Here is a 26403-nt window from a genome sequence, read left to right as displayed (position 1 = left end):
CCCCCACACACACACACACACACACATCCATCCCCCCGCACACACACACACAGACCCATCCCCCACTCCAAAAAAAAAAAAAGCAACAAACAACAAGAAAAAGAAAACCAAGCAGGGAATACAAAACAAGAGGACAATTTGCGACAATTTTTTTTCCATATTATCCACAAACGTGTGTGCGGAAAGAATCAAGGACGTTAATGGGGGCTGCACCAAGTCTGACTGAAATACAACAAACACAGAATGACACACATAGAAAGCTGAGCATGACTAGTTCAAGCATAGTCACGATCACAACAATAATCCACAATATCGACTATTCAAAGCTTCACACAGCATGTATCTTTTGCTTTCACTCGAAAACTACTAGGGACTTTAACTCACTATACAACATCCACGATATATACAATGTAGCAATCATCCCGAACAACAACAACAACAACACACACACACACACACACACACACACACACACACACACACACACACATATATATATATATATATATATATATATATATATATATATATATCAGAAACTCTTCTGTCAAAGTTGATCCAAACATAAAGCTGATAAATTCGCTGTATTCTCATTGGCTTTCAAAAAATATACGTGTGGCAAATAATTTTCACACAATCAGCGCGCTGGTTTACAGAATTAGTACTGGATTCGATCCTCGGTTCCGGCGCACCTGATGGATTAAGGGTGGGGATTTTTCCTTTCTCCCAGGTCAATATGTGTGCAGACAAGCTAGTGTATGTACGTCTTCATCTTATACATATATATCTCTCTCTCTTTGGTGTCCCATCGCCCCAAATTGCCTCTGACCTCTTTAACTTCCATGTATATATATGCACAAGATTAAATATGCATGCTAAAGATCTTGTGATCCATGTCAGCATTCTGCGGGTTATTGAAACAAGAGGATGTCCAGTGATGCCTACCCCCGAAAACGAAGTATGACTGCCTATCTGGCTGGGAAAAATACGGTCATGCACGTAAAAAGCTTACTTGTACACACCAGTGAACGAGCGAGTTGCGGTCAACAAATGCAGAAGAAGAAGAATTTTAATGCGCAGAACTTTCAGTTTCTTAAAGCCGGAAAAAAGCCTGTAAATGTGTCACAATATTCACAACCATCACAGAAAACAAAGAAAAGATTCCACCCCCTTTCACAAGACAAAGAAACTATTTCGCTAAAGGATAATCAAACCCTTTCCTTGAAAAAGTTGACTTTGATGTTACAAATATCCACACCAGCAGCATACACACATGATGAAAGAAAAAAAGTGTGCACTGGAAGCACAAAGCAATGAGGTGGGGTGTGGTATCAACGAAACATTCAAACAAAATTAGAAAAGCTTTATGAACCAAAGAAATGAAGGTCTGACCTCCAGCTGACGTTGAATTATCCGGATCTGCAACTGTGCTGCTGGATTCTCCGCTGACTCCTTGTCCTGTGAAGATGAAGGAAGCATCGTGTGAGACTATTTGAAACAATATACAGGATCATACACATCATCACCATCACCATAATCACTGTTGTTGGCTGTCGCTATTTTGAATATCATAATTGCCAGAAACATAACTTACTCATAACTGAAAAAAACATGTCAGTTCTGAAACTGACTTGGGGAGTGGGTGTGGAGAATATCAAAAGGATATCATATTCATTTGAATAAGTCTTAGAGCTGGCAATGACACTGGTGCACAGAGACAGACAAACACATTATTCAGGCAACAATTACACGCGCGCGCGAGCGCACGCATACGCACACTGATACACTGACACACTCACACAGACAAAGACATAATACACAGACATACACACACACAGATACACACACACACACACGTTCGTCCGCCCGCGCATAGACACACATGCGCGTGCGGGCGCGTGCACACACACAAACACACGTGTGCGAGAAATAAAACAAACATATTTGACCACTCTATGGAATGCTGGCGATTTAAAAAAATCGTTTCATAAGACCAGTATCGCACTGATTCAATTTGTCAGTGCAAGGAGGGGAAGGGGGGAATTTAGACACTGAAGCCGCGTGCGAGCATATCAGAGTGGAAAGTATGGAATAACAGGCAAAGGGGTCCGTCCGATTCCGAGTTTTCCTACCCGTGAGCCGAAGAGAGCCCAAGATTATGTCAAACAGTTAATCGAAACAACGTTAGAAAGACAAAGTCCCACGCCTTTACCCCAGTCCACGGAATATTTCAGTGGAATAAAAGCTATTGAAACTAACAGAACAAGAGTACCACCCAAGTACATTTTGGTTAACGTAAACAAATATCAAAGAACAATCATTGTTTTTGTTGTTTTTTTTCTTCAGGTTACACATTCCCAAGGTCGGGCACAGGAATCAAACAGGCAGACAGACATACGTACATGTGAGAGAGACAGATGTACAGTATGTGTCATTATTGGAGCAAATAACCACTGATATATATATATATATATATATATATATATATATATATATATATATATATATATATATATGTGTGTGTGTGTGTGTGTGTGTGTGTGTGTGTGTGTGTGTGTGTGTGTGTATATATATATATGCGTGTGTCTGTGTGACTGTGTGTGTCTCTGTGTGTCTCTGTGTGTCTGTGTCTGTGTCTGTGTGTTTCCTTTTCAGATATATTGATGAAAAAATCGGCAGTTTTTGTTCCTTATCCATAATCAACTTGAAACTAAAACTTCTCAACACTGACAGACAGATAAACAGGGAACGACATCTGTTGGTGGATGGATAAATACAATACACGTCGATGTGCAGCCAGCCACACAGACAGACAGACAGGTAAATAAGCAGACAGACGGACGAATGAACTGACGCAGAGACGGACAGACAGACAGAGAAACAGATATATGGATAGATAGATAGATAGATAGATAGATGGATGAACGGACGAATGTGCGGACGTACAGACGCTTGTACAGATAAGAGAAATGGGTAGACAGACAGACGTGTATAGATAGATAGATAGATAGACAGACAGACAGACAGACAGATAAATAGATAAATAGACAGACAGACAGACAGATAGATAGACAGATAAATATATAAATAGATAGATATATAGACAGATAGACAGACAGACAGACAGACAGATAGATAGATAGATAGATAGATAGATAGACAGACAGATAGATAGATAGATAGATAGCACTGTGATTGATGAGTGAGCGGACTGACACAGCAATAACTCCTGCCGTACATGTACAGTTCTAAACAGACCAGGGTCACATTTAGACCACACGTGTTCCCACCATTCTCATTTGCCACACAGTATATCACACACACACACACACACACACACACACACACACACACACACACACACACACACACACACACACACGTACGCACGCACACACACACACACACACACACACGTGTCAGTTTTGTGGGAACATGGTGACAATTGCACCTGTCGCGTATATCACACACACACACACACACACACACACACACACACACACACGCACACACACACACACACACACGCACACACGCACACAAACATACACAAACAAACACACAAACACACAAAAACACACACACACACACAGATGCACACACAGTCAAACCTATTGCTGATTGCAGGGGGCGTGGGTTGTTCGTTTGTTTGTTTTTAGTTTTTTTTTATTCATTCATTTATTTATTTATTTATTTATTTATTTATCGATTTATTCATTTATGTTTAAGTTGATATACAGCACCTTCTTCGATTTTCATCTTTTTTCTTTATTTTCGGGGGGAGGGGGAGGAGGTTGTTTGTTGGTGCTAGTTTTTGTTTTGGTTGTCGTTTTTTGGTGTGTGTGTGTGTGTGTGTGTGTGTGTGTGTGTGTGTGTGTGTGTCTGTGTGTGTGTCTGTGTCTGTGTGTCTGTCTGTCTGTGTTTGTGCCCATGTGTCTGTATTTGTGTGTATATGTATGTATGTGTCTGTCTGTATATCTATCTGTTTGTGCTTTTCTAGATATACACCATGCACAGGCTACGGTATTTATTCAGCCTCCTTCCCGTTAGCCACATGGCTTTGCTGTGACAGCTGACACCCCCCCCCTTGCTCCCCCCAACCACCCCCCACGCCCCCCAGCCACCCCCCCACCCCCACCCCCCAAGCACGACACAGGTGGCCTTTTATGGCCCTGCTTGCTCTGTCACACTCATCAACAGTGATGAGCACACAGTGTATTATAGCGGGACTGGCTGGGTGGGTGTAGCTGTGACATTCCTTACCACAGAAAGGGAGACAGACAGACAGACAGACAGAGAAACACACACACACAGTGTATTATAACACGACTGGCTGGGTGAGTGTAGCTGTGACATTCCTTACCACAGAAAGAGAGACAGACAGACAGACAGACAGACAGAGAAACACACACACACACAGTGTATTATAACACGACTGGCTGGGTGAGTGTAGCTGTGACATTCCTTACCACAGAAAGAGAGACAGACAGACAGACAGACAGACAGAGAAACACACACACATACACACACACACACACACAAACACACACACACAGTGTATTATAACACGACTGGCTGGGTGAGTGTAGCTGTGACATTCCTTACCACAGAAAGAGAGACAGACAGACAGACAGACAGAGAAACACACACACACAGAGTGTATTATAACACGACTGGCTGGGTGGGTGTAGCTGTGACATTCCTTACCACAGAAAGAGAGACAGACAGACAGACAGACAGACAGAGAAACACACACACACACACACACACACACACACACACACAGTGTATTATAACACGATTGGCTGCTGGTAATGCACCAGACTAGTAAGCCAGTGTCTGCGGGTTAAGTCCCGTAATTATATGTCACGAGGTTTTTACCTCCACCCCCTACTTCACCGCTAGATCTTTAGTGTTGGTCTGGGTGGTGGTTATTTGGATAAGACGATAAACCGTTCGTAAAAGAACACAAGGCAACTTCAAGGGTTAAACCTGGTAAGAGTTTGGTGAAAAATCAACTCGGATAGTAAAACAAATTAAGACACTTGCAGTCAGAAAAAAGAATAAAGGTCGTGCTTGTACTGCAGGGACACGATTTTACCAAGGTGACCAGCCCGACGTTTACAAAAGGAATAACTATGTTGTAACAAAAAGTAATACAATACAATACAATACAATACTATACTATACTGTACTATACCATACCATAGTACTATACTATACTGTACTATACTATACTGTACTGTACAAAACCATACCGTACCGTACCGTACCTTACCGTACTCTACTCTACTGTACTGTACTGTACCGTACCGTACCTTACCGTACTCTACTCTACTCTACTCTACTGTACTGTACCGTACCGTACCGTACCGTACCGTACTCTACTCTACTCTACTCTACTATACTGTACCGTACCGTACCGTACTCTACTCTGCTCTACTCTGCTCTACTCTACTCTACTCTACTGTCGTTTCAGACCCAGTGTTTTTTGCTTTGCTGTTTCATTTGTATTATCAATTACAAATGGTGCTCCTATCTTTTTTCTCACGTTTGTTCCGTGCTACAAAATTCAGATTCCATCTCCGAAATTTTCATTTCAACTACGATTGTTTTAGCGGTAGTAGGTTAGTTTATTTTCGTTGTTGTCTCCTTGCGCTGTTGGGGTTTTTTGTTTGTTTGTTTTGGGTTTTTTTAACTTGTTTTATTCCAGTCCACGGTATAATGTGGTAAGCAACCACATTCATATGCTTAACATTTGGATTCTTTTGAAAACAAACACACAAATTCTTTTTCTTCTGCGTTCACTCATATGCACACGAGTGGGCTTTTACGTGTATGACCGTTTTTACCCCGCCATGTAGGCAGCCATACTCCGTTTTCGGGGGTGTGCATGCTGGGTATGTTCTTGTTTCCATAACCCACCGAACGCTGACATGGATTACAGGATCTTTAACGTGCGTATTTGATCTTCTGCTTGCATATACACACGAAGGGGGTTCAGGCACTAGCAGGTCTGCACATATGTTGACCTGGGAGATCGTAAAAATCTCCATCCTTTACCCACCAGGCGCCGTCACCGTGATTCGAACCCGGGACCCTCAGACTGACAGTCCAACGCTTTAACCACTCGGCTATTGCGCCCGTCCAAACACACAAATAAAAACCAACATAAAACTGTTCCTACATATAAGGGCAGAATAAAGGCGAGGGGTGTGGCAGTACATAAACGTGAAAAAAGAAGAAAAGGGTTGAACTATGCAGTGATCGCTACATTCATGTATGAGCTGGGCTCAGTTGCATTGCAATGAGCCGACATAAAAGTGTGTGGTTACAAAATACTGTCTTCAGCGGGGATTGCAATAGGTCAGGCCTAAAGAATATTACGGTACATGGAAATGGTAAGAACAATATCGCCTTTTCAAACATTCACATTTTCAGCATATACATTTCAAATGTGGGCTGAGTAATTAAAGGTTGTATCAGCTGTTCAGAAGAAAAAACTTAGCCACAGTCTTTAGGAAGCGGAAACAGACTATGTAAAAACACAAGCTTGTATGGGAACCATTTATTCTATAAAAAAAAAAGAAAAATTAAAATCAATATATCGTAAGTTTATTCGTGCTATATATTTTTACGTTATTTTACCTACATTTCAGCTTACAAAGAAATGCACGCAAATAGACGATTATGATTTGACACACACACACACACACTCTCTTTAAATCTATGCTTCGATTGCAAGTGCCGCAGGACCTGTGCCGGACACTATCCACAATTTTCAGTCAGCTGTGGACACGTGTGAAAGACTACCGAACACTGCCAACACCAGTCAAACTTGGCGCTGTGAGACAACTGAAGTGAAACTGTCTTGAATACTATTTCCATTTTTTTTTTATCCCTTAGTTTTTCATTGCGTATTCTAATTTCTGATCTTTTCTGGTGTTGATTGTCATATTGAATGTCTTGTATTAATTAGGTGAACTACTGATTGTATTCTGATATACTGATTGTGTTTTGTTTGTACCTTTGTGGGCTTTTTTGTTGTTGTTGTTTTGTTGTTGTTTTTTGTTTTTGTTTGTTCGTTTGTTTGTTTTCTCCCGTTGGCAACCTATTTTCATTTATTTTTCATTGTTCATCAAAGAAAACAAAAATGAGCACAAGCCAAAATGTATGGCCATCTAAAGACGGTCTTAGAATCACACATTTAAATATAAATCACGCAGTTAACAAAACTACAGAAATAACCTCCCTTTTAAGTAACCATGGAAAACCTTTTCATATACTTGGTCTCTTTGAATCAAGACTCTCGGAACATATCTGTGATGCTGAGATGTACATCCCAGGCTATAACGTTATCCGTAATGACCCTACAAAAGCCAGGGAGACTGGTCTACTCCTCTATGTCAGCGAATCCCTCACATTTAAGCGTCTACCATATCTTGGACAGCACGATGTAGAATCAATGTGGATAGAAGTCAAATTGAAAAACACCCCTTCCATTTTAATCGCGTTCTGTTTTAGAAATCCGGCAGAACGGGTAAACTGGTTAGATAAATTCACCGAAATGATGGACGCGGCCACGTTAAAATCAAAGGAAATCATCTTACTTGGAGATTTCAACACAGACCTTACCAAAGCCAGTACACAGTGGAACGCGACAATAAGTCTGTTTAATCTACATCAACTAATCAATACACCCACTAGAGTTATGCACAATTCACAGACGCTCATAGATCACATATACACTTCCAATAAGAACAATATATTAGCAGCTTGCGTTCCGATATTCAACTCCAGTGATCACTACCCAGTTTGCGTCACAAGGGGAAAAAAGGGAGTAAAAATTCCCAAATCAGGCCATAAGACAATAGCATATCGTTGCTACTCTAAATTTAATGAGCAGCTCTTTATAAATGATGTGAGTAGCTCCAAACTTTCATCGGTATATGATATAACAGATCCCGATCTTGCAATAGAACACTGGATCGAAATATTTACAGAAATATATAATAAACACGCTCAAAAAACAAAATGCATGTTAATCACAACCAGACAAAAGAGGCAAAACACTATACATAGTTTTCCTTCCATCCAAATTAAAGGTGAACCCATTGAACAGGTCAGTGATCACAAAGTTCTGGGGATTATAATTGACAACAATCTCACTTAGAATCCTCACATAAATTCCCTTTGCAAAAAGACAGCCCAGAAAACCCATCAGCTATCCAATATCAAACATTTCCTTGACCTTCATTCACGGAAATTATTTTTTCAAGCACATATTCAGTCTACGATAGATTATGCATCAACACTATGGGATTCCGCAAGTGCGAACACCATGAAGCCATTACAGAATCTTCATAAATGGGGGCTCAAGCTGGAACTCCTTAAAAAGACTTCCCTTTTAGACTCAGACTATAAACAAGCGAATATTTTCCCACTAATCCGTAGATTAGAGTACAATAAAGGAATCATGATGCAAAAGATTATGACAAGTAATGCACCACCAACATTAATAGACAAATGTTCTGTAAATTCATCAAGGAATCCCCCCAAAGTCCATATCCCAATTCCAAGAACTGACTTGTTCAAATCCAGTCTAGTCCGCACAGGCGCCACCCTATGGAACTCAATCCCAGAAACAATTAAACAACACCGTTACCCAACCACCTTCAAAAAACATTGTCTGTCCCACCTTATGCCATAAAGTGTAATGTAAATCGTTCATTTTAATACTGTTTATCAAATGTGTATGGTTGACCTCCCTCACCCTCCATCCTCCACTGATCTGTAGTGCAGTGTGTGTTGTGTGTGTTGTTTCCTTCAGTTGGTTCAGTTTTTCATACATTTTACAGCCACCATGCTTGTACCTGTGTGTGTGTGTGTGTGTGTGTGTGTGTGTGTGTGTTGTTGTTGTTGTTGTTGTTGTTGTTGTTGTTGTTGTTGTTGTTGTTGTTGTTGTTGTTGTTGTTGTTGTTTGTTTTGTTTTGTTTGATTGTTTGTTTTGTTTTTTGTTTTGTTTGTTTGTTGTTGTTTTTTTGTTTGTTTTTGTTTTGTGTTTGTTTTTGTTGTTGGTTTTTTGTTTGTTTTTGTTTTTTTTGTTTGTTTTTTGTTGTTGTTTTTTTGTTGTTTTTTTTTTGGGGGGGGGTTGGTTTTTTTGTTTGTTTGTTTTTTATTTTATTTCATTTTAATTTTTTATTTCATTTTAATTTTTATTTCATTTTATTTATTTATTTATTTATTTATTTATTTATTTATTTTTCTTCCCTGTTATGTATCTCTACTAACACTATGCTTTCATGCTTTCATTTTATTTAGTATCGTGTAGTGTGGACCCTATTCAGGGCGGGGACTGGATGTAAAAAGCACGCCAGTGCTTATCTATTATCCTCGAAATAAAGAATGTGTCTTGTCTTGTCTCTCTCTCTCTCTCTGTGTCAGTTGGTAAGGATGTAGTATCTTACACCATGTTAAACCATTTGCCAGAAAACTGGTTGATTATATTACATACATTATTTCAAAAGTGCTGGGAATGTGGACAAATCCCTGAGGTATGGAAAACTTCCATTGTAACTCCTGTATTAAAACAGAGTAAACCTCGAACAGAAGCTTCGAGTTATAGACCTATTTCGGTTACCTCCCACGTTGGGAAAGTCATGGAGAAAATTGTAAATATTAGAATGGTGTATTACTGTGACAAAAATAACATAATTCCGTCAGCTCAAACTGGATTCCGGAAAGGAAGATCTACAATTGATCATCTGACCCGTCTCACTACCCAAATTAAAAAACAGTTTTCTAAGCGAAAAAGTATCCTTGCGTCCTTCTTCGATCTTACTAAAGCTTATGACCGAGTGTGGCAAAGCAGACTGTTATTTAAGCTGAAACAAATTGGTCTGTCGGGTCATGTTTATGACTATGTTAAATCCTTTTTAAGTGGGAGATATATAGTGGCAAAAGTGGGAGTAACTTTATCAACCTCTAGGCCTATAAACATGGGAATCCCGCAGGGTTCCATTATTTCTCCATTGTTGTTCAACATTATGCTTTATGATTTACATACATGTTTTTCATCATCTACTAAGCTGGCTCAATATGCTGATGATATTGCTATATGGATTCAGACATCCTTGAGGAAAAGGACAAGCCTACATTACATAAATTATGTACAGAAACATTTTCAGGGTGAACTCGATAGACTGAGTAGCTATATGCAATCTAATGGTTTTGAGTTTTCTGTAGAAAAAACACATTTGATCCTCTTTAATAATGGTTATAATCCTAGCAAACTACCACGTTTTTTTTTAGGAGGACGTGAAATATTTTTCAAGTCGGAAATCAAATTTCTTGGGATCCTATTTACTTCAAAACTAAACTGGAAGAAACACATTGATTCAATGGTGACTAAAGCAGTTAAAAGTTTAAATTTCTTAAAAATTGTAAGTCACTCTCCTTGGGGACAAGACTCCAAAATTCTTTTACATTTAGCGACATCTCTCGTAAGATCAAGATTGACCTACGGTCAAGAAATTTTCTTTTCTGCCCCGCCGACGTTCCTAAAGAAGCTGCGAATAATTGACAGTAAAGCTGTGAAACTGGCTTTAGGGGTACCTGTGCATACTAAGACCTCATAAGCTTGCGGGTATTCTACCACTAGATGAAATCAGAAAATTAAGTTCTGCTAAATATATTGTGAGATGTACAGCAGTGGATGATTTTGAGGAATTAAATATTAGGTCTGATATTGATTTTCCAAAAAATGCACACAATAATTCAAATCTACAAACCATTCGCACATATGTGTCAGATATTTTAAATTCTTCAGACATTGATTTGCATGATATGGCACCTCGTGTTCTGGTGCCACCTGTCCCTCCCTGGGAGTTAACAAAAGCAAACGTCAACATATGTGCTTCTGACACAACAAAAGGAGAATCTCCACATATAATAGCAGCATCTGTCAGAATTGAATTAGAAGAAAATTTTGATTATCATTTAAAAGTTTACACTGATGGCTCGGTCCTGGATGATAGCAGTGCAGGATCTGCTTTTGTCATTCCTGACCTAAAAACAGAAAAATCATATTATTTAGGTAAGGGACATTCAATTTTTACAGCTGAATTGGTGGCCATCCTTATGGCTTTAAATCATCTTGTTGATATACCAATCATAATAAGTAATATCCTATTTTGTGTTGATTCTCAATCTGTCTTAAAAGGTTTGCTCCTTTTTGAGAATAATCAAAGAGAAGATTTATTTTTTGAAATTAGGTATTTATTGCACTCCCTATTTGTGAAGGGTACAAATGTTGATTTTTGTTGGATACCATCCCACACTGGATTCCGTTATAACGACCAAGCAGATAGGGCAGCAAAAAGGGGAGCAAAAAATCATATAGATAGTATAAAAGTATATTGCCCATTGTCATACAAGGAAATAAGCAATATACTAGAAAGAGACTTTTATAGGTGCTTGAATTCAAGTCTAAAACCTCGTCAGTTGACTCTCTCAGACTTTGGTCCGATTCGCAGACCAATTCTGAGCTTAGCTCTCAGCCTATTATCAAATTCATTACGGACCAAGTATTGTTCTAATGTCAAGTGTATATGCTTTAATAACCTGACAATTGAGCATATAATTTTTCACTGTAGCTTGATGAAGCCTTTTGTACACGAAAGTGTGTCTTCACAAGTGACTGAGAACGTTGATGTTTTTGACTTTTTGCATTCATTATCAGTTGTTTCGCTTGTCAGTTTAACGACTTCTCTTTTACGAAGTCCTTTAAGTAATTTCCTGTAACTGTATTTAGAGGTTTTTTGTTTGTTTGTTTGTTTGTTTGTTTGTTTTGTTTTTCTTTCAAATTTCACCCACATTTTTACCCTCATTTGCCCAGTTTCCCCAAACCCTCCATTCATCCACATCTCCCACCCCTTCTAACCGATAATACTCAGATGTATTCATAAATACTTTTACAAAATGTCTTCAATCACCGATATGTGTGACGGGACATTAAACAAAAATTCCTTCCTACACACACGCACACACACACAGACACACACACACACACACACACATATTCACGCAAACACACAAACTAACACACACGCATAGATAAAGAGATAGACCAATATACAGATCCATAAACAGACGTGACAGACAGATGGACAGACAGACAGACAGATGGATAGATAAAATAACTTGATGGTTATGTTGTTGTTGTTGCTGTTGTTTGCAAATGAGGACGACAGGCGAGAGGCAAAATGTAACATTAATTACCAGTTCGTTTTAATTAGCCATTTAGCAGGTGTGATCATAACAGGAATGGCGGCAACAGCATTAGCAGCGGCAGAAACACAAAACTGAAGCGGTGGGTGGTATGATGATGGGAGTAAAATGATGTCTTTCCAGCACGTGCATATGTCATAACAGCTTCTAGCACGTGCATATGTCATAACAGCTTCTAGCACGTGCATGTGTCATAACAGCTTCTAGCACGTGCATGCTTTGTATAGGTCAATATATTTGTAGCATCTGCCCTATAAGATATCTGCCCTAAAATTCTTATCCTAAAACGTAGCTGTCGGTTGTGACAAAAAGTGGGTCAATATATTTGTAGCATCTGCCCTATAAGATATCCGCCCTAAAATACTTATTCTAAAACGTAGCTGTCGGTTGTAACAAAGAGTGGGTCAATATATTTGTAGCATCTGTCCGACAGATATCTGCCCTAAAATACGTATCCTGTCTGTGTACAAGATAACAGCTTATAATGCAGCACAGTACACTAGCCTACAATTGTAGCCTATACAATGCAGTTCAATGTAATACAATACAATACTGTCACTGACGACATAATGATTCCGCTGTTTTTATTTTCTTTTGCGTTTATGGGGGGGGGGGGGGGGTTCAAATCCGTCTCATTCCCAGGCGAAGTTGGCGGAGGCTGGTGGGTCGCTGAATTATTTTTAGAGACGGGTACACGTGTTTCTTATGTGCGTGCACGATGTTTTTCATCGTGCGTGTTCCCCTTGGTGGCTGGGCGTTCGAGTGTGGAGAAAGATCGTGTTGTTGTGTCATGTTTTCGATGTTTTATAAGTGTCTCGTGCAACTGAACGAAAAAAAAAAAAAAAAAAAAAAAAATATATATATATATATATATATATAGGAAGCTTAGTGAGCAGAGTGAGCGGAGTACTAATACTTCAAATGCTCCTCGCCGGTTTTTCCCGGTCTTCACTCGAAGGGAGTCAGTCCTTGGAGAAGGACGGTGATGGAACCAGCGCTTAGCGGCTGCGATTCGTTCTACCCTCTGTAAACGACTTCATGTCCGCCAGATGGGACTGTTCTTCGTTTCTCTGTTTCTGTGTCAGCACCCGTTGGTTCATCTACAGAACACTGTGCGTTGGCCAGTGGCTGGTTTTGTCCTCAGTCCCGTCAGTGAGTCTCCACAGTTGTCAGCATCGTGGTCTGGGGTTCTGCCTGGCGCGCGTCTTCGAGGTGTTGGTGCTTCTGTTCCAGTCGTGGTGCAACGTCCAGGTAGGAGCCTGTATTCCAGACCTGTTACCCATGTATTGTTTTCCTTCGTCGTGTTTCTTTGTTTCGTTTGTATTTTCTGTCTCCTATTTGTCGTGACCTACCTTTAGTCATTTCTGCAATGGTTGTTTATTGTGGAAGTTATGAGCCTGTGAAGGGGCGATGAGTTGTCACGTGTTGCTCAAATGTTATCTTTATATAATATGAATGGAAATGTAAGGAATAAATATTGAAATTTGAGAATTGGTCAGGAGCTACATTTTTATGACATTGTCTGCCCAGGTTAGTTTTATTTCAATGGAAGGGGGGTAATATAAGATCTTGATTTTCACATGTTCATGACAATTTTATTGGATATTTTAAGGTTTAAGGAGCACGTCCAGCTAGACGCCATGAGTTAATATTGGTAGTAAGTTCATGCTTGTGAAAAAAAAAAAAATACTGCTGAATATGGTAAATGATTTGTATTTGACATGTGAAACATTGGAAAGAAAGGGAGATAATTGTTGGTCTATTTTTACGGCATCGAAGCGGTGAGGCGTGCGGAAAGATGCGGGCAACCATTGATAAAATAGCAACTATAAGCGTATACTTTTCTTAATATTTGTAAGAAATTTGATATCTCTTGAAATGTCATTATTCATCAATGGTTAAACGTTCGGCCAGTTTCTGCAAGCGAATTAAGACCCGAGCGTAGATTTTGCCTTCAATGCTGAGAAGTGAGATGCCTATGTAGTTGTTGCAGTCGCTCCTTTCACCCTTGTTTTTGTAGAGGGTGATAATCTTGGCGTCCATCATGTCCTGCTCCTTCATTCCAGCACTGACAGAGGACCGTATGTATAGGATGCAGAAGAGTAGTCTTGCAATGTTTAATGAGGTCTGGGGGAATTCCGTCGCTGCCAGGTGCCTTGCCTGATGTCAGGCTGTTAGTGGCCTTGCTGAGTTCGTTCTCAGTTGGCTCTGCATCGAGTTCTTCCATGACCGGCATGCACTTGATGGCATCGAGGGCTGAGTCGGACACCATATTTTCTGTGGAGTAGAGGTCGGAGTAGTGTTCTGCCCATCTCTCCATCTGCTGGCTAGGATCGTTGATTACTTCCTCAGTGGAGGATTTGAGGGCTCTGTGTTGGTCCCAGTGCCTTCTTGATATCCAGACTCCGCATGGATGATGGTCGCATCCCAAAAGACATCTGGAACACAGGCTCCTACCTAGAGCTCGCCTCGGGGCAGAGAAGCATCGGCCGCCCACAGCTGAGATACAAAGACGTTTGCAAACGTGACATGAAGGCACTTGAGATCAACACTGAGTCCTGGGAGAACCTTGCAGATGACCGCAACAGATGAAGCACTCTCAAGAATCAGCTACGGATTGGTGAGGACAGTCAGCTGCTGCAGCAGAAAAGCGAGCTCACAGAAAAGGGATGGCAGCCGACAGGCCAGCATCAGCTTACACATGTGATCGCTGCGACAGAGACTGCCTTTCTCGCATCGGTCTCTACAGTCACAGGCGACGCTGCTTGGTCCAAGCAGACAGCCCAACTAGACATTAGGTCGGATATACTATATCCATGGTCAGCCATGACCGAAGGAGGCCTACTACTTACCTGCGGAGAGAGAGAGGAAGTTGGACTGAAAATAACAACCCACATGCCTGTTTGATGCTGGTGAGAGTGAGGCTGAGATGCAGTGCCTCCGAGTGGACCTGGTGGTGGTTTAGAATGTCTGTCTCACTTATTAGTGCCCTTGTGGTACTATGTGGGAAGAATAAGGCTGTAGTTCTGCTGCCGTGTTGTTGTTGCTGTTGTCTTTGTTCGCTCTTGATATATATATATATATATATATATATATATATATATATATATATATATGTATGTATATATATATATATATATATATATATATATATATATATATATATTATATGCATCTATAGATATATACACACAAACATGCAATACTGAAGAAAAGCAAGACTAAACCAAGATACGAAAAGTTGAAAATTGTGTAAAGAAATGCGGACACACCAATCATGCACATACACATATTGAATGGTCTTCTCATCATCAAATTTCGTTAGAATTTGACAAAATACGCGTGTGTTAATTCACACACACACACACACGCACACACACTGTCAAACAGGCTTTTTCTTTTTTTCAGAACGATGACCCATTCCAACCCCCCACCCACCCACACACAAGCCCCTTAATTATTTCCAGTATTTACGTAAAATGGGGCGTGCTCCTGTTCCTGTTCATAATCTCTTGCCCACCACATGTCCCATGATAATGGGGCTGACGTCAGACGACAGACACCACCCCCATCCTCCTCCTCCACCACCCAGCAGCAGTACACCCCCTGGCTAATCGATACCACATCAGAGGGACAGGAGACAAGACAGGTCGATCACCATCATACACGGACGGCGTCTTGAGGGAGCAAGTTTGAGCAGGAGGAGGAGGAGGGGGAGGAGGAGGAGAAGGGACGGGGCAGGGTGAGGACAGAAGGGGTTAAAGAGGGCCGGTAGGGTTGGAGGATTGGGAAGGGGGGGTGGGGGTTAAGCGGGGGTGATGGGCAAACATGTGTTAAGATGCAGACATAATCTGCCTGATGGTGACGTCGACAATGAAACTAGTTACTCGACGAAGGGAGTACGGAGTCGAGTTCGTACTGCGCCGGTGGGGCTGGATACTCTGTAGCAATGGCGGATGCAATGTAGTGGATGGTGTAGCAGAAGTGGGGATGGGGTGCTGTAGCAAAAGTGTGGATGCTGTAGCAAAAGTGTGGATGCTGTAGCAGAAGTGTGGATGCTGTAGCAGAAGTGTGGATGCTGTAACAAAAGTGGGGATGGGGTGCTGTAACAAAAGTGGGGATGGGGTGCTGTAACAAAAGTGGGGACGGGGTGCTGTAATAAAAGTGGGGAACGGATTGCTGTAATAAAAGTGGGGGGTGTTGTAGCAAAAAGTGGGGATGGGGTGCTGTAGCAAAAGTAGATGTAGCAAATGTGGGGATGGGGTGCTGTAGCAAAAGTGGGGATGGGGTGCTGTAGCAAAAGTGGGGATGGGGTGCTGTAGCAAAAGTAGCAAAAGTGGGGATCGGGTGCTGTAGCAAAAGTGGGGATGGTGTAGCAAATGTGGGGATGGCAAAAGTGGGGATGGGGTGCTGTAGCAAAAGTGGGGATGCTGTAGCAATTGTGGGGATGGGGTGCTGTAGCAAAAGTGGGGATGCTGTAGCAAAAGGGGGGATGGGGTGCTGTAGCAAAAGTGGGGATGCTGTAACAAAAGTGGGGATGCTGTAGCAAAAGTGTAGCAAAAGTGGGGATGATGTAGCAAAAGTGGGGATAGGGTGCTGTAGCAAAAGTGGGGATGTAGCAGCAAAAGTGGGGATGCTGTAGCAAAAGTGGGGATAGGGTGCTGTAGCAAAAGTGGGAATGGTGTAGCAAAAGTGGGGATGTTGTGCTGAAGCAAAACTGAGGATGGTGTAGCAAAAATGGAGATGATGTAGTAAATGTGGGGACGGGGCGCTATATATAAAGTGGGGATGGTGTGCTGTAACAAAAGTGGGGATGGTGTAGCAAAAGTGGGGATGGTGTAGCAAAAGTGGGGATGTTGTGCTGTAGCAAAAGTGGGGATGGTGTGCTGTAACAAAAGTGGGGATGGTGTAGCAAAAGTGGGGATGGTGTAGCAAAAGTGGGGATGTTGTGCTGTAGCAAAAGTGGGGATGGTGTAGCAAAAGTGGGGATGTTGTGCTGTAGCAAAAGTGGGGATGTTGTGCTGTAGCAAAAGTGGGGATGCTGTAGCAAAAGTGGGGATGGTGTAGTAAAAGTGGGGATGGTGTAGCAAAAGTGGGGATGTTGTGCTGTAGCAAAAGTGGGGATGGTGTAGCAAAAGTGGGGATGTTGTGCTGTAGCAAAAGTGGGGATGGTGTAGCAAAAGTGGGGATGTTGTGCTGTAGCAAAAGTGGGGATGTTGTGCTGTAGCAAAAGTGGGGATGGTGTAGCAAAAGTGGGGATGTTGTGCTGTAGCAAAAGTGGGGATGTTGTGCTGTAGCAAAAGTGGGGATGGTGTGCTGTAGCAAAAGTGGGGATGTTGTGCTGTAGCAAAAGTGGGGATGGTGTAGCAAAAGTGGGGATGTTGTGCTGTAGCAAAAGTGGGGATGTTGTGCTGTAGCAAAAGTGGGGATGGTGTAGCAAAAGTGGGGATGTTGTGCTGTAGCAAAAGTGGGGATGTTGTGCTGTAGCAAAAGTGGGGATGTTGTGCTGTAGCAAAAGTGGGGATGGTGTAGCAAAAGTGGGGATGGTGTAGCAAAAGTGGGGATGTTGTGCTGTAGCAAAAGTGGGGATGGTGTAGCAAAAGTGGGGATGTTGTGCTGTAGCAAAAGTGGGGATGTTGTGCTGTAGCAAAAGTGGGGATGGTGTAGCAAAAGTGGGGATGGTGTAGCAAAAGTGGGGATGTTGTGCTGTAGCAAAAGTGGGGATGGTGTAGCAAAAGTGGGGATGTTGTGCTGTAGCAAAAGTGGGGATGTTGTGCTGTAGCAAAAGTGGGGATGGTGTAGCAAAAGTGGGGATGTTGTGCTGTAGCAAAAGTGGGGATGTTGTGCTGTAGCAAAAGTGGGGATGGTGTAGCAAAAGTGGGGATGTTGTGCTGTAGCAAAAGTGGGGATGGTGTAGCAAAAGTGGGGATGGAGTGCTGTAGCAAAAGTGGGGATGGTGCACACACACACACACACACGCACCCCCACACACACACGCACCCCACTGTGCCTGCAACAGGTGGCAGTCTGACAAGCTGATCTTTCATGACTCCGGAGATAAGCTGTTTGCATATACCATCAAATACCATCAAAGCAGCACAGGAAGAAAACATATGTGGAATATGAAACAAGATGAATCAAACTGATACATGAACAAAACATTATAACACTTTAAATGTTAGTGTAACATTACACATTATTCTGATTCCAGTTGGTTGTGACGTATTCCTTACCATTATCATTAATTTCATTATATTCCTCCAGGTGCAAAAAATATTCTGGGCCAAATACCAGTTAAAAACGGATGAGAGAGTGAGAGACAGAGAGAAAGTGAGTGTGTGTGTGTGTGTGTGTGTGAGAGAGAGAGAGAGAGAGAGAGAGAGAGAGAGAGAGAGAGAGAGACGTGTGAAATTCCGTGCATGATAGGTTGTACCTTGTTCTAGTGTTGTGTGTGTGTTTGGGGGGGGGGGGGGGAGAGGAGAGTGCGGGCAGGGTGGGTGGGGGGGTGGGGGGGTGGGGTGTTACTGAGCTTAAAAACGTGACAATTGGTTATTATGAATGCGCAACATGTAGGATGAATAATCTGCAATATGCAGGATGAATAATGTGCAATATGCAGGATGAATGTACAATGGAATATGCCTTATGCTAAGGTTCATATTCTGAATATATATCTGCTAATAATTACGATGTAATACTTAATTGCAATGTTTTAAAAAGCGAATATGTGAACTTTTATATTTGAGAACATATGTTTATTACTCCTATTTAATCAAGTAATCCGCGTGTGTGGGGTGGGTGGGGGGTGGGGGGTGCGGGTGTGTGCTGATCTGATTGTGGTTTTCCGTAGTTTATCTTGATATCTATCATAATCAATGTGCAATAGAGTAGGCTATGCTTATACTTATATTCAAAATAATGTTTATTTCTTTCTGTTTTTACATTAAGAGTACTAGTTATTACCTGCAATGTGTGGATGTATGTATGAAACGGTGTATGTGATATTTTTTTTTTACATTTGTCTTCGTTATATTCGTAAAAGCTGTTGTTGACTTTAACAGTTATGGTCCCCATATTGTTTGTCTATGCACCTGACCAAATTTCTCCAATTGGAGATAATAAAGTTATTCTTATATTATCTTAGAGAGAGGGGGGGGGTGAGAGGGAGAGATAGAGGGAGAGACCGAGAGGGGGAGAGTGAGAGAGGGAGGGAGATAGAGGCTGGGTGAGGAAGAGAGGGAGAGGCTGACTGGGAGAGAGGGAGTCTGGGTGGGACAGAGGGAGGCTAGGTGGGAGAGGGGAGGAGAGGGGGAGGAGAGGGGGAGGGGAGGGGGGAGGGTGGGAGAGGGTAGGGTGGGGGATAGAGGGGGGGAGAGGGGGGGAGGGGGAGAGGGTAGGGAGAGGGGAGGGGGAGAGGGGAGGGGGGGAGAGGGTGGCAGAGAGGGGGGGAGAGGGTGGCAGAGGGGGGGGAGAGGGGGGCTGGGTGGGAGAGAGAGGCAGAGGGAGGGAGGGGAGGCTGAGTGGGAGAGGCAGAGGGGGAGATGGGGAGGCTGGGTTTCTCGAAACGCGAATGGCGGGAAGGCGAAACCGGACAAAGGGTCACTTCGAAGAAGTCATTAGAGGGTGGTGGCGGCACTATCAAACAGTGGGTGAGACGGACCTGCTTCGGATATGCTAAGCCAGGCTCTGTAGGAAGAACAGTCACGTCATTGTTGACACGTCTTACAAGCTTTAGTCAGGAGGGGAAGCTAGAGTTCTATCGAACACAACTGATGCATGACAGTCGTGTCCAGCTATGACCACCAGGACAGCAGAAGAGGCGTCTGCAGTCCTGACGATCTGGGCTGGAATCTGATTAGAGTGGAGAGTGTCTTGCCCAAGTTACACCCCCACTCTCTTGGCCAAGATGGGTTTAGGATAGTCGGCGTTGGGATGGTTCCCAAAGGCCAGCTAGCCTCTGTGTGTGTGTGTGTGTGTGTGTGTGTGTGTGTGTGTGTGTGCACGACTGAAGCCTGACTAAATGACACAGGAAACGAGCGCCTGCCGGATGTAGCCCTGAAGCTAACCTGTTGTACAGAGGACTCTCGAAGTGCACAGAACGTGGTCTCTGGCCGAAGACAGCCATATAATTATCGATAAGAATAACAATAAGAAGAAGAATTATGAATTCCTATCAGATTAGGGTTAATGCGTTCGCGCTTTCCTGCCCGTTTCTCTTACCCCGATTTCGATAGCGAAATGACGGAAGGACAAGATCGGTAGAAATAAGGTATGTGGGCCGTTACATAAGTAGCTGTATAGATGGCAGGATGTATAGATATTTTGACATATGGAATGGATGGATTGATACACTGACACATAATGGATGGATATGATGGAAAGTACACACTTACAACGTGGATGTTTTTACTAAAGTACAGACAGGAAAGTCATACACAATATTCCTTATGATAAGTGGAACAACGTCGGGATGTCACATCAGAGAGAGACAGTGATAGAGAGAGATAGGCAGACAAAGACAGACAGATATATAGACAGATACCTAGACAGAGAGATATAGGCAGATACAGAGACAGAGACAAAGACAGAGATATATAGACAGATACAGAGACAGAGAGACAGAAAGACAGTGACAGAGAGATAGAGGCAGAGACAGAGACAGAGAAAGACAGAGATATAGGCAGATACAGAGAGAGAGAGACAGAAAGACAGTGACAGAGATATAGACAGATACAGATACAGAGAGAGAGAGAAAGACAGTGACAGAGATATAGACAGATACAGAGACTGAGAGACAGAGAAAGACAGTGATATATATAGGCAGATACAGAGACTGAGAGACAGAAAAAGACAGTGATAGAGATATAGACAGATACAGAGACAGAGAGACAGAGAAAGACAGTGATAGAGATATAGACAGATACAGAGACAGAGAGACAGAAAGACAGTGATAGAGAGATATAGACAGATACAGAGACAGAGAGATATAGACAGATACAGAGACAGAGAGACAGAGAGATATAGACAGATACAGAGACTGAGAGACAGAGAAAGACAGTGATAGAGATATAGACAGATACAGAGACAGAGAGATATAGACAGATACAGAGACAGAGAGACAGAGAGATATAGACAGATACAGAGACAGAGAGACAGAGAGATATAGACAGATACAGAGACAGAGAGACAGAAAGACAGTGATAGAGATATAGACAGATACAGAGACAGAGAGACAGAAAGACAGTGATAGAGAGATATAGACAGATACAGAGACAGAGAGATATAGACAGATACAGAGACAGAGAGACAGAGAGATATAGACAGATACAGAGACTGAGAGACAGAGAAAGACAGTGATAGAGATATAGACAGATACAGAGACAGAGAGATATAGACAGATACAGAGACAGAGAGACAGAGATATAGACAGATACAGAGACAGAGAGACAGAGATATAGACAGATACAGAGACAGAGACAGAGACAGAGAGATATAGACAGATACAGAGACAGAGAGACAGAGAGATATAGACAGATACAGAGACTGAGAGACAGAAAGACAGTGATAGAGAGATATAGGCAGATACAGAGACTGAGAGACAGAAAGACAGTGATAGAGAGAGATAGGCAGATACAGAGACAGAGAGATATAGGCAGATACAGAGACAGAGAGACAGAGAGATATAGGCAGATACAGAGACAGAGAGACAGAGAGATATAGGCAGATACAGAGACAGAGACAGAGATATAGACATATACAGACACACGGAGAGAAAATAGAAGACACACATGGACAACGAGTACACCAATAAATAGCTGGTATGAAGAATAGTAACGACTGTACAACAAATGCAAGGCAACAATAGAAAACCTTTCTCAGACAATATACATCAATGGTACTGAATAGCATGCTTCCTTAATATAGAATTAGTTACACAAAAAATTCAATTAATTTACATAAGCGGGGATTCATGCAGAACACACGCACGTACGCACGCACGCACACAATAATACTGAAACAAAAACAAAAAAAAATTTCAAACAATAGTCAACAGAACGTACACATCTCGTTAAATACAAATGAAACAAGAGAGGCAAGGCCTTCAAGACTCACTTGTGATATACTTAAAAAAAATCAAAAAAAATCGTTAAAATGTGTTCTGTATTTGTTATTATAAAGCTTCGCGTTTAAAAAAAAAAAAAAAAAAGAAAAAGAAAAAAAAAAAGTCCTAACCAGATTCAAACCCCGCGTGTTCGGGTGAGAAGAAATTGCCTTATCCATTACACTATCGTGGCTTCTTAACTGACGTTCTAAAATTTAACATTTGAACATACTTTTTACAGGGCGATAAATCAATTGCGGTATTCGCAGTGAGAACGCTGTTTAAATCATATTATTCTGGTGTATCTTGGGCATTCAAAAAATCTTTAAGGGCAATAAAAAATTCTTTTTAATGGCTATCGCCGCAGTCACACTGCAACATTTAGCCGTTTTCACTAGATCTAGATACATGTACAAGTTTAGTTACACCCGCTGGGAATGTAGTACGACACGGTCGATTCAATTTCTCTTTTATGTTCATTCTAGTTTTATAGTTTTAAAGTTGATATGAAAATTTAGTATTTTGTTAAACTATAACATGTAGAGCCAAGTACAAGTACTTCTAAACGTCGTAAGAAGTAAAAAGGACTTCATTTTGAGAAAAGTCAAGACTGGAAATTTTTTCGTTTCATCGTGATCAGTTCAAGGGTATTAACTCACATGGTTTACAATAAAATTATTTTTAACTGAATTCCGACTGATTCTATGGATATTTTTATGGCAGTTTTGGGCATAATCCAGTAAGTGATGAGGCGTTCACAAATCTTTCTCTGAATAAATATTTAACGGTCTCCTTCTCCAACTTTCCATCACATGTTATCGTGTATTGTGCATTGAATATAGGATTGAACGGGCAGGTCAACAACTTGAAACAAAATGGCGTCGTTCGCGTTCGCGAAGAATATGAGCACGCGCTTTGAATGTGTATAAATATGTGTACGCAATTGAATTTTGCCCATGACCTTCAGGGCTCAGCCAACAGATCTGTAAAGTCCACTCGTCGTATTGATTTTAGTATTTTCCGAAAAAGACCACTTGGGTGAATGAACATAGTGAAAGCCCTGTACACTGAGAGTAAAACACACAAGCTTTTTATGTATTGAGTATAATTTCAAAATGTTATGTTTAAGATGAGAAAGATCAGTTTAAAGCAAATTAAGTCCCCTAGCATTTATTACAGAGTAATTTCCCTTTTTTACTATCTGCACCAAAACGTTTGCAAAATAAATAACTTCCATGCTTAGCAAAAGAAGTTCCTGTTTGAACAAAACAAATGATAAAAATGACTGCTCTTGTTGTTGTCAGAATATCAGATCAAAGTGCCAAGTTTAGAGAATACAAAAAATATAAATATAACAGTAAATGCAGTTTGCATATAATTAGGCTTCATTTTTACTTTTTTGTGCCCATCCCAGAGGTGCAATATTGTTTTAAACAAGATGACTGGAAAAAAACTGAATTTGTCCTATTTTTATGCCTAATTTGGTGTCAACTGACAAAGTATTTGCAGAGAAAATGTCAATGTTAAAGTTTGCCACGGACACACACACACACACAGACACACACACACGCACACACAGACAACCGAACACCGGGTTAAAACATAGACTCACTTTGTTTACACAAGTAGAGTCAATAAAATAAGACAGAGACACAGATATACTAAGAAAGGAAGAGAGATCGCGAAGGTTTTGGTGCTAGTGAGAATCAAGTGACTGAATCACAGAGTGAACATGAGCTTGTCATCAATGCCTGGAGTGAAACCACATGGACCAAGAAGAAACAAATCACAAGCAAAACCTCTCACCCCAAACAGCCATGACCACGCAGAGGACGGCCAGAAGACAACAGCGGCAATCGTTTCCCATCCTGGGTGGTGGTTGGAGCTGCTGTTCGGGGAGTATGCAGCTTGAAAGGTTTCGTTGTAAAGCTCCGGGAAGGGTTGTTCCAGGTAAAGACTGCGTCACGTTGCCCTGACTGGGAATGTGCTACAGTGCCTTTTCAGGTACCACGTGACTTATTCTTTCACGTGCTTCGCGATTTCAGGCACCAAGAACTTGATTTGGCTAAATGATGATGATAATAATAATAATAATAATAATAATAATAATAAGCGATTTCAGGCACCACAAACTTGATTTGGCGAAATGACAATGATTATGTCAGTTTCCTGGACGCCCTCGCGTCTTTCCTGGGCGCTGGAAAAGAGAGAAAAAGAGAAGAGATTAAGATTAGATACCAAACAAAACGAGATTCTGTAACGAGAGGATTAGAAAAGAGTGCTAAAGAAATAGGAAACTGTTGTTTTTGAAGCAAAGAATAAAAGTCGAGAAAGAAGAATCCAAATCAACAAACACAAGAAAAACGCGGTTTACCAGCACGGTTCCTTCGCCGAATTCCAACTTTTCTTGCTTATAGCAATAAAACAAGATTCCACCTCATTCCTTAACAAATCCAAAACAAAACCATCGAGAACATCAACGAAATTTTTGTGCACAACACTGTTTTCTCCATATATATATAATCGGTCAGCAGGAGCGACTAAGAACCTTCTCGAACCGGGCTGAAGAAGAATTGGAAAGAGAGAGCCCGAGCCTGGAATGCACAGATTGAAAACCCCGAGTGTCGTCTGCGAGCCTCGTTTTGATCGCCCAGCTTCGTTCTCAGTCAGACGAACAATCGTCAACAGGTCTGCGTTGAGAGCGCGGCGCGATCCTGACAGATGCAGACTGGGGAAGGGGGGGAAGGGGGGGGGGGGCGAGGGGAGGGGGGTAGAGATGGAGGAAAGGTGGTGGGGGAGGTACTAGAGGATTGTGGGTTGGCGGAAGGGGGGGGGGGGCAGTTTTTGATTGATTTTTGGTGCCAGGTGCTGAGAACATGGTTGGCCGAGAGCTGTTCGCTGAATTCCGTGGTGGGCGTCCACTTCAATTACTGAAGCGGGGATGACAAGTGGAAGGGCAGGAGGAATTAGGCGAGGGGCTGAGGGGGGGGTGGAGGGGGTGAGAACTGGCAGGTTGTCGTGTTGGTGTGGAGGTGAGAGATGGCAAACAGAAGGGGGGAGGGAGGGGGAGGGGGGAGGGAATGCACAGGTTGGTGTGGATGTAGCGGTGGAGGGGTTGAGGCTGGCTGAGGGTGGGGAGTTGTTCATTGTGTTTTAATTATCTGCTTGGAATCTCCCAACACGTCCCATGCATACGTTTTTTCGTTTTTTTTGTTGTTTTTTTTGGGGGGGGGTTTACGGGGGAAATGGGAGACGTAGGGGTGGACTACACACACACACACACACACACACACACACACACACACACACACACACACACACGTACGCACGCACGCACACGCGCGCGCACGCACGCACAATTAATTTCCAGTATGGATGTATTGTGTTATGTTGTAGCGTAGTGTAGTGCAGTCTACATGCTCATCATATGCCAGCTGACGAGAGAAAAAAAAGCTGTTTTGTAAAACATACATAAAGGATACCAAGCAATAAGTTTTAATGGCCCGGGAATTTTGCAAAAAACAAGTATCTATCATGATCAGATAATCGAATCAGATCTCCAATCGTGTACGTTAAACTGCGCCACCGCGATTCGCTGTTCTGTACATAACATCACTGACGCTGCTAAAGTAACTGCTTGTTTTGTACTTGCTGTTGTTATCGTTGTTGTTTTCGTATTCCTTTTCTTTGTATTCGTTCCTTTTTTTCTTTTTTTTTTCTTTTTGCTGTTGTTTTTGGTTTCTTTCCTGGCTGTTGTTTTCTGGTTCATGTTCGTGTTGACTGTTAGCCCATCATAGAACAATAGCAATGAAATCAACTTATGTAACGGCTTTTCAGTTGACACCAAGCGATACTCAGTCAACTACAAATCATATGTGACAAAACACAAAACTGTAACAAACCGCGCTGTAATGCCTGAGCGAAAGCAAAGGACCATGACAAACTGTTCCAAGTGACAAAGTTTGCCGCAACTGCTACCAATCCATCAGGGGCGACGCGGGCAAGGGGTGGGG

The 26403-nt window shown here is 41.9% G+C and overlaps 2 protein-coding genes across 4 annotated transcripts in view; one reads left to right on the top strand and one right to left on the bottom strand.

Annotated features, from left to right (window-relative positions):
- The window catches only part of LOC143281508 (uncharacterized), a 71465-nt gene extending 46389 nt beyond the window's left edge, over positions 1-25076 (bottom strand). Inside the window, exons 1-3 of one of the 3 annotated variants that reach the window (XM_076586719.1) lie at positions 24939-25076; positions 24197-24587; positions 1393-1458 (exon numbers count right to left, since the gene is read on the bottom strand). In XM_076586719.1, coding sequence (XP_076442834.1) covers positions 1393-1458; positions 24197-24257 — 127 coding nt within the window. In that variant the 5' untranslated portion in view covers positions 24258-24587; positions 24939-25076. Of the gene's footprint in view, positions 1-1392; positions 1459-24196; positions 24588-24764 lie in introns of all 3 variants that reach the window. The other 2 variants (XM_076586717.1, XM_076586718.1) reach the window with 2 other exon arrangements.
- A 190-nt stretch (positions 25077-25266) lies between these two features.
- LOC143281362 (uncharacterized) overlaps positions 25267-26403 on the top strand; it is a 37119-nt gene continuing 35982 nt past the window's right edge. Inside the window, exon 1 of the mRNA XM_076586566.1 lies at positions 25267-25300. Within this exon, the coding sequence (XP_076442681.1) occupies positions 25267-25300 (34 nt within the window). The remainder of the gene's footprint in view (positions 25301-26403) is intronic.

This window comes from Babylonia areolata, chromosome 4 (genome assembly GCF_041734735.1).
Source record: "Babylonia areolata isolate BAREFJ2019XMU chromosome 4, ASM4173473v1, whole genome shotgun sequence".
NCBI classification, from domain to species: domain Eukaryota; kingdom Metazoa; phylum Mollusca; class Gastropoda; order Neogastropoda; family Buccinidae; genus Babylonia; species Babylonia areolata.
Note: the sequence above shows the minus strand (reverse complement) of the source record. Positions and strands in the feature narration are given on the sequence as shown.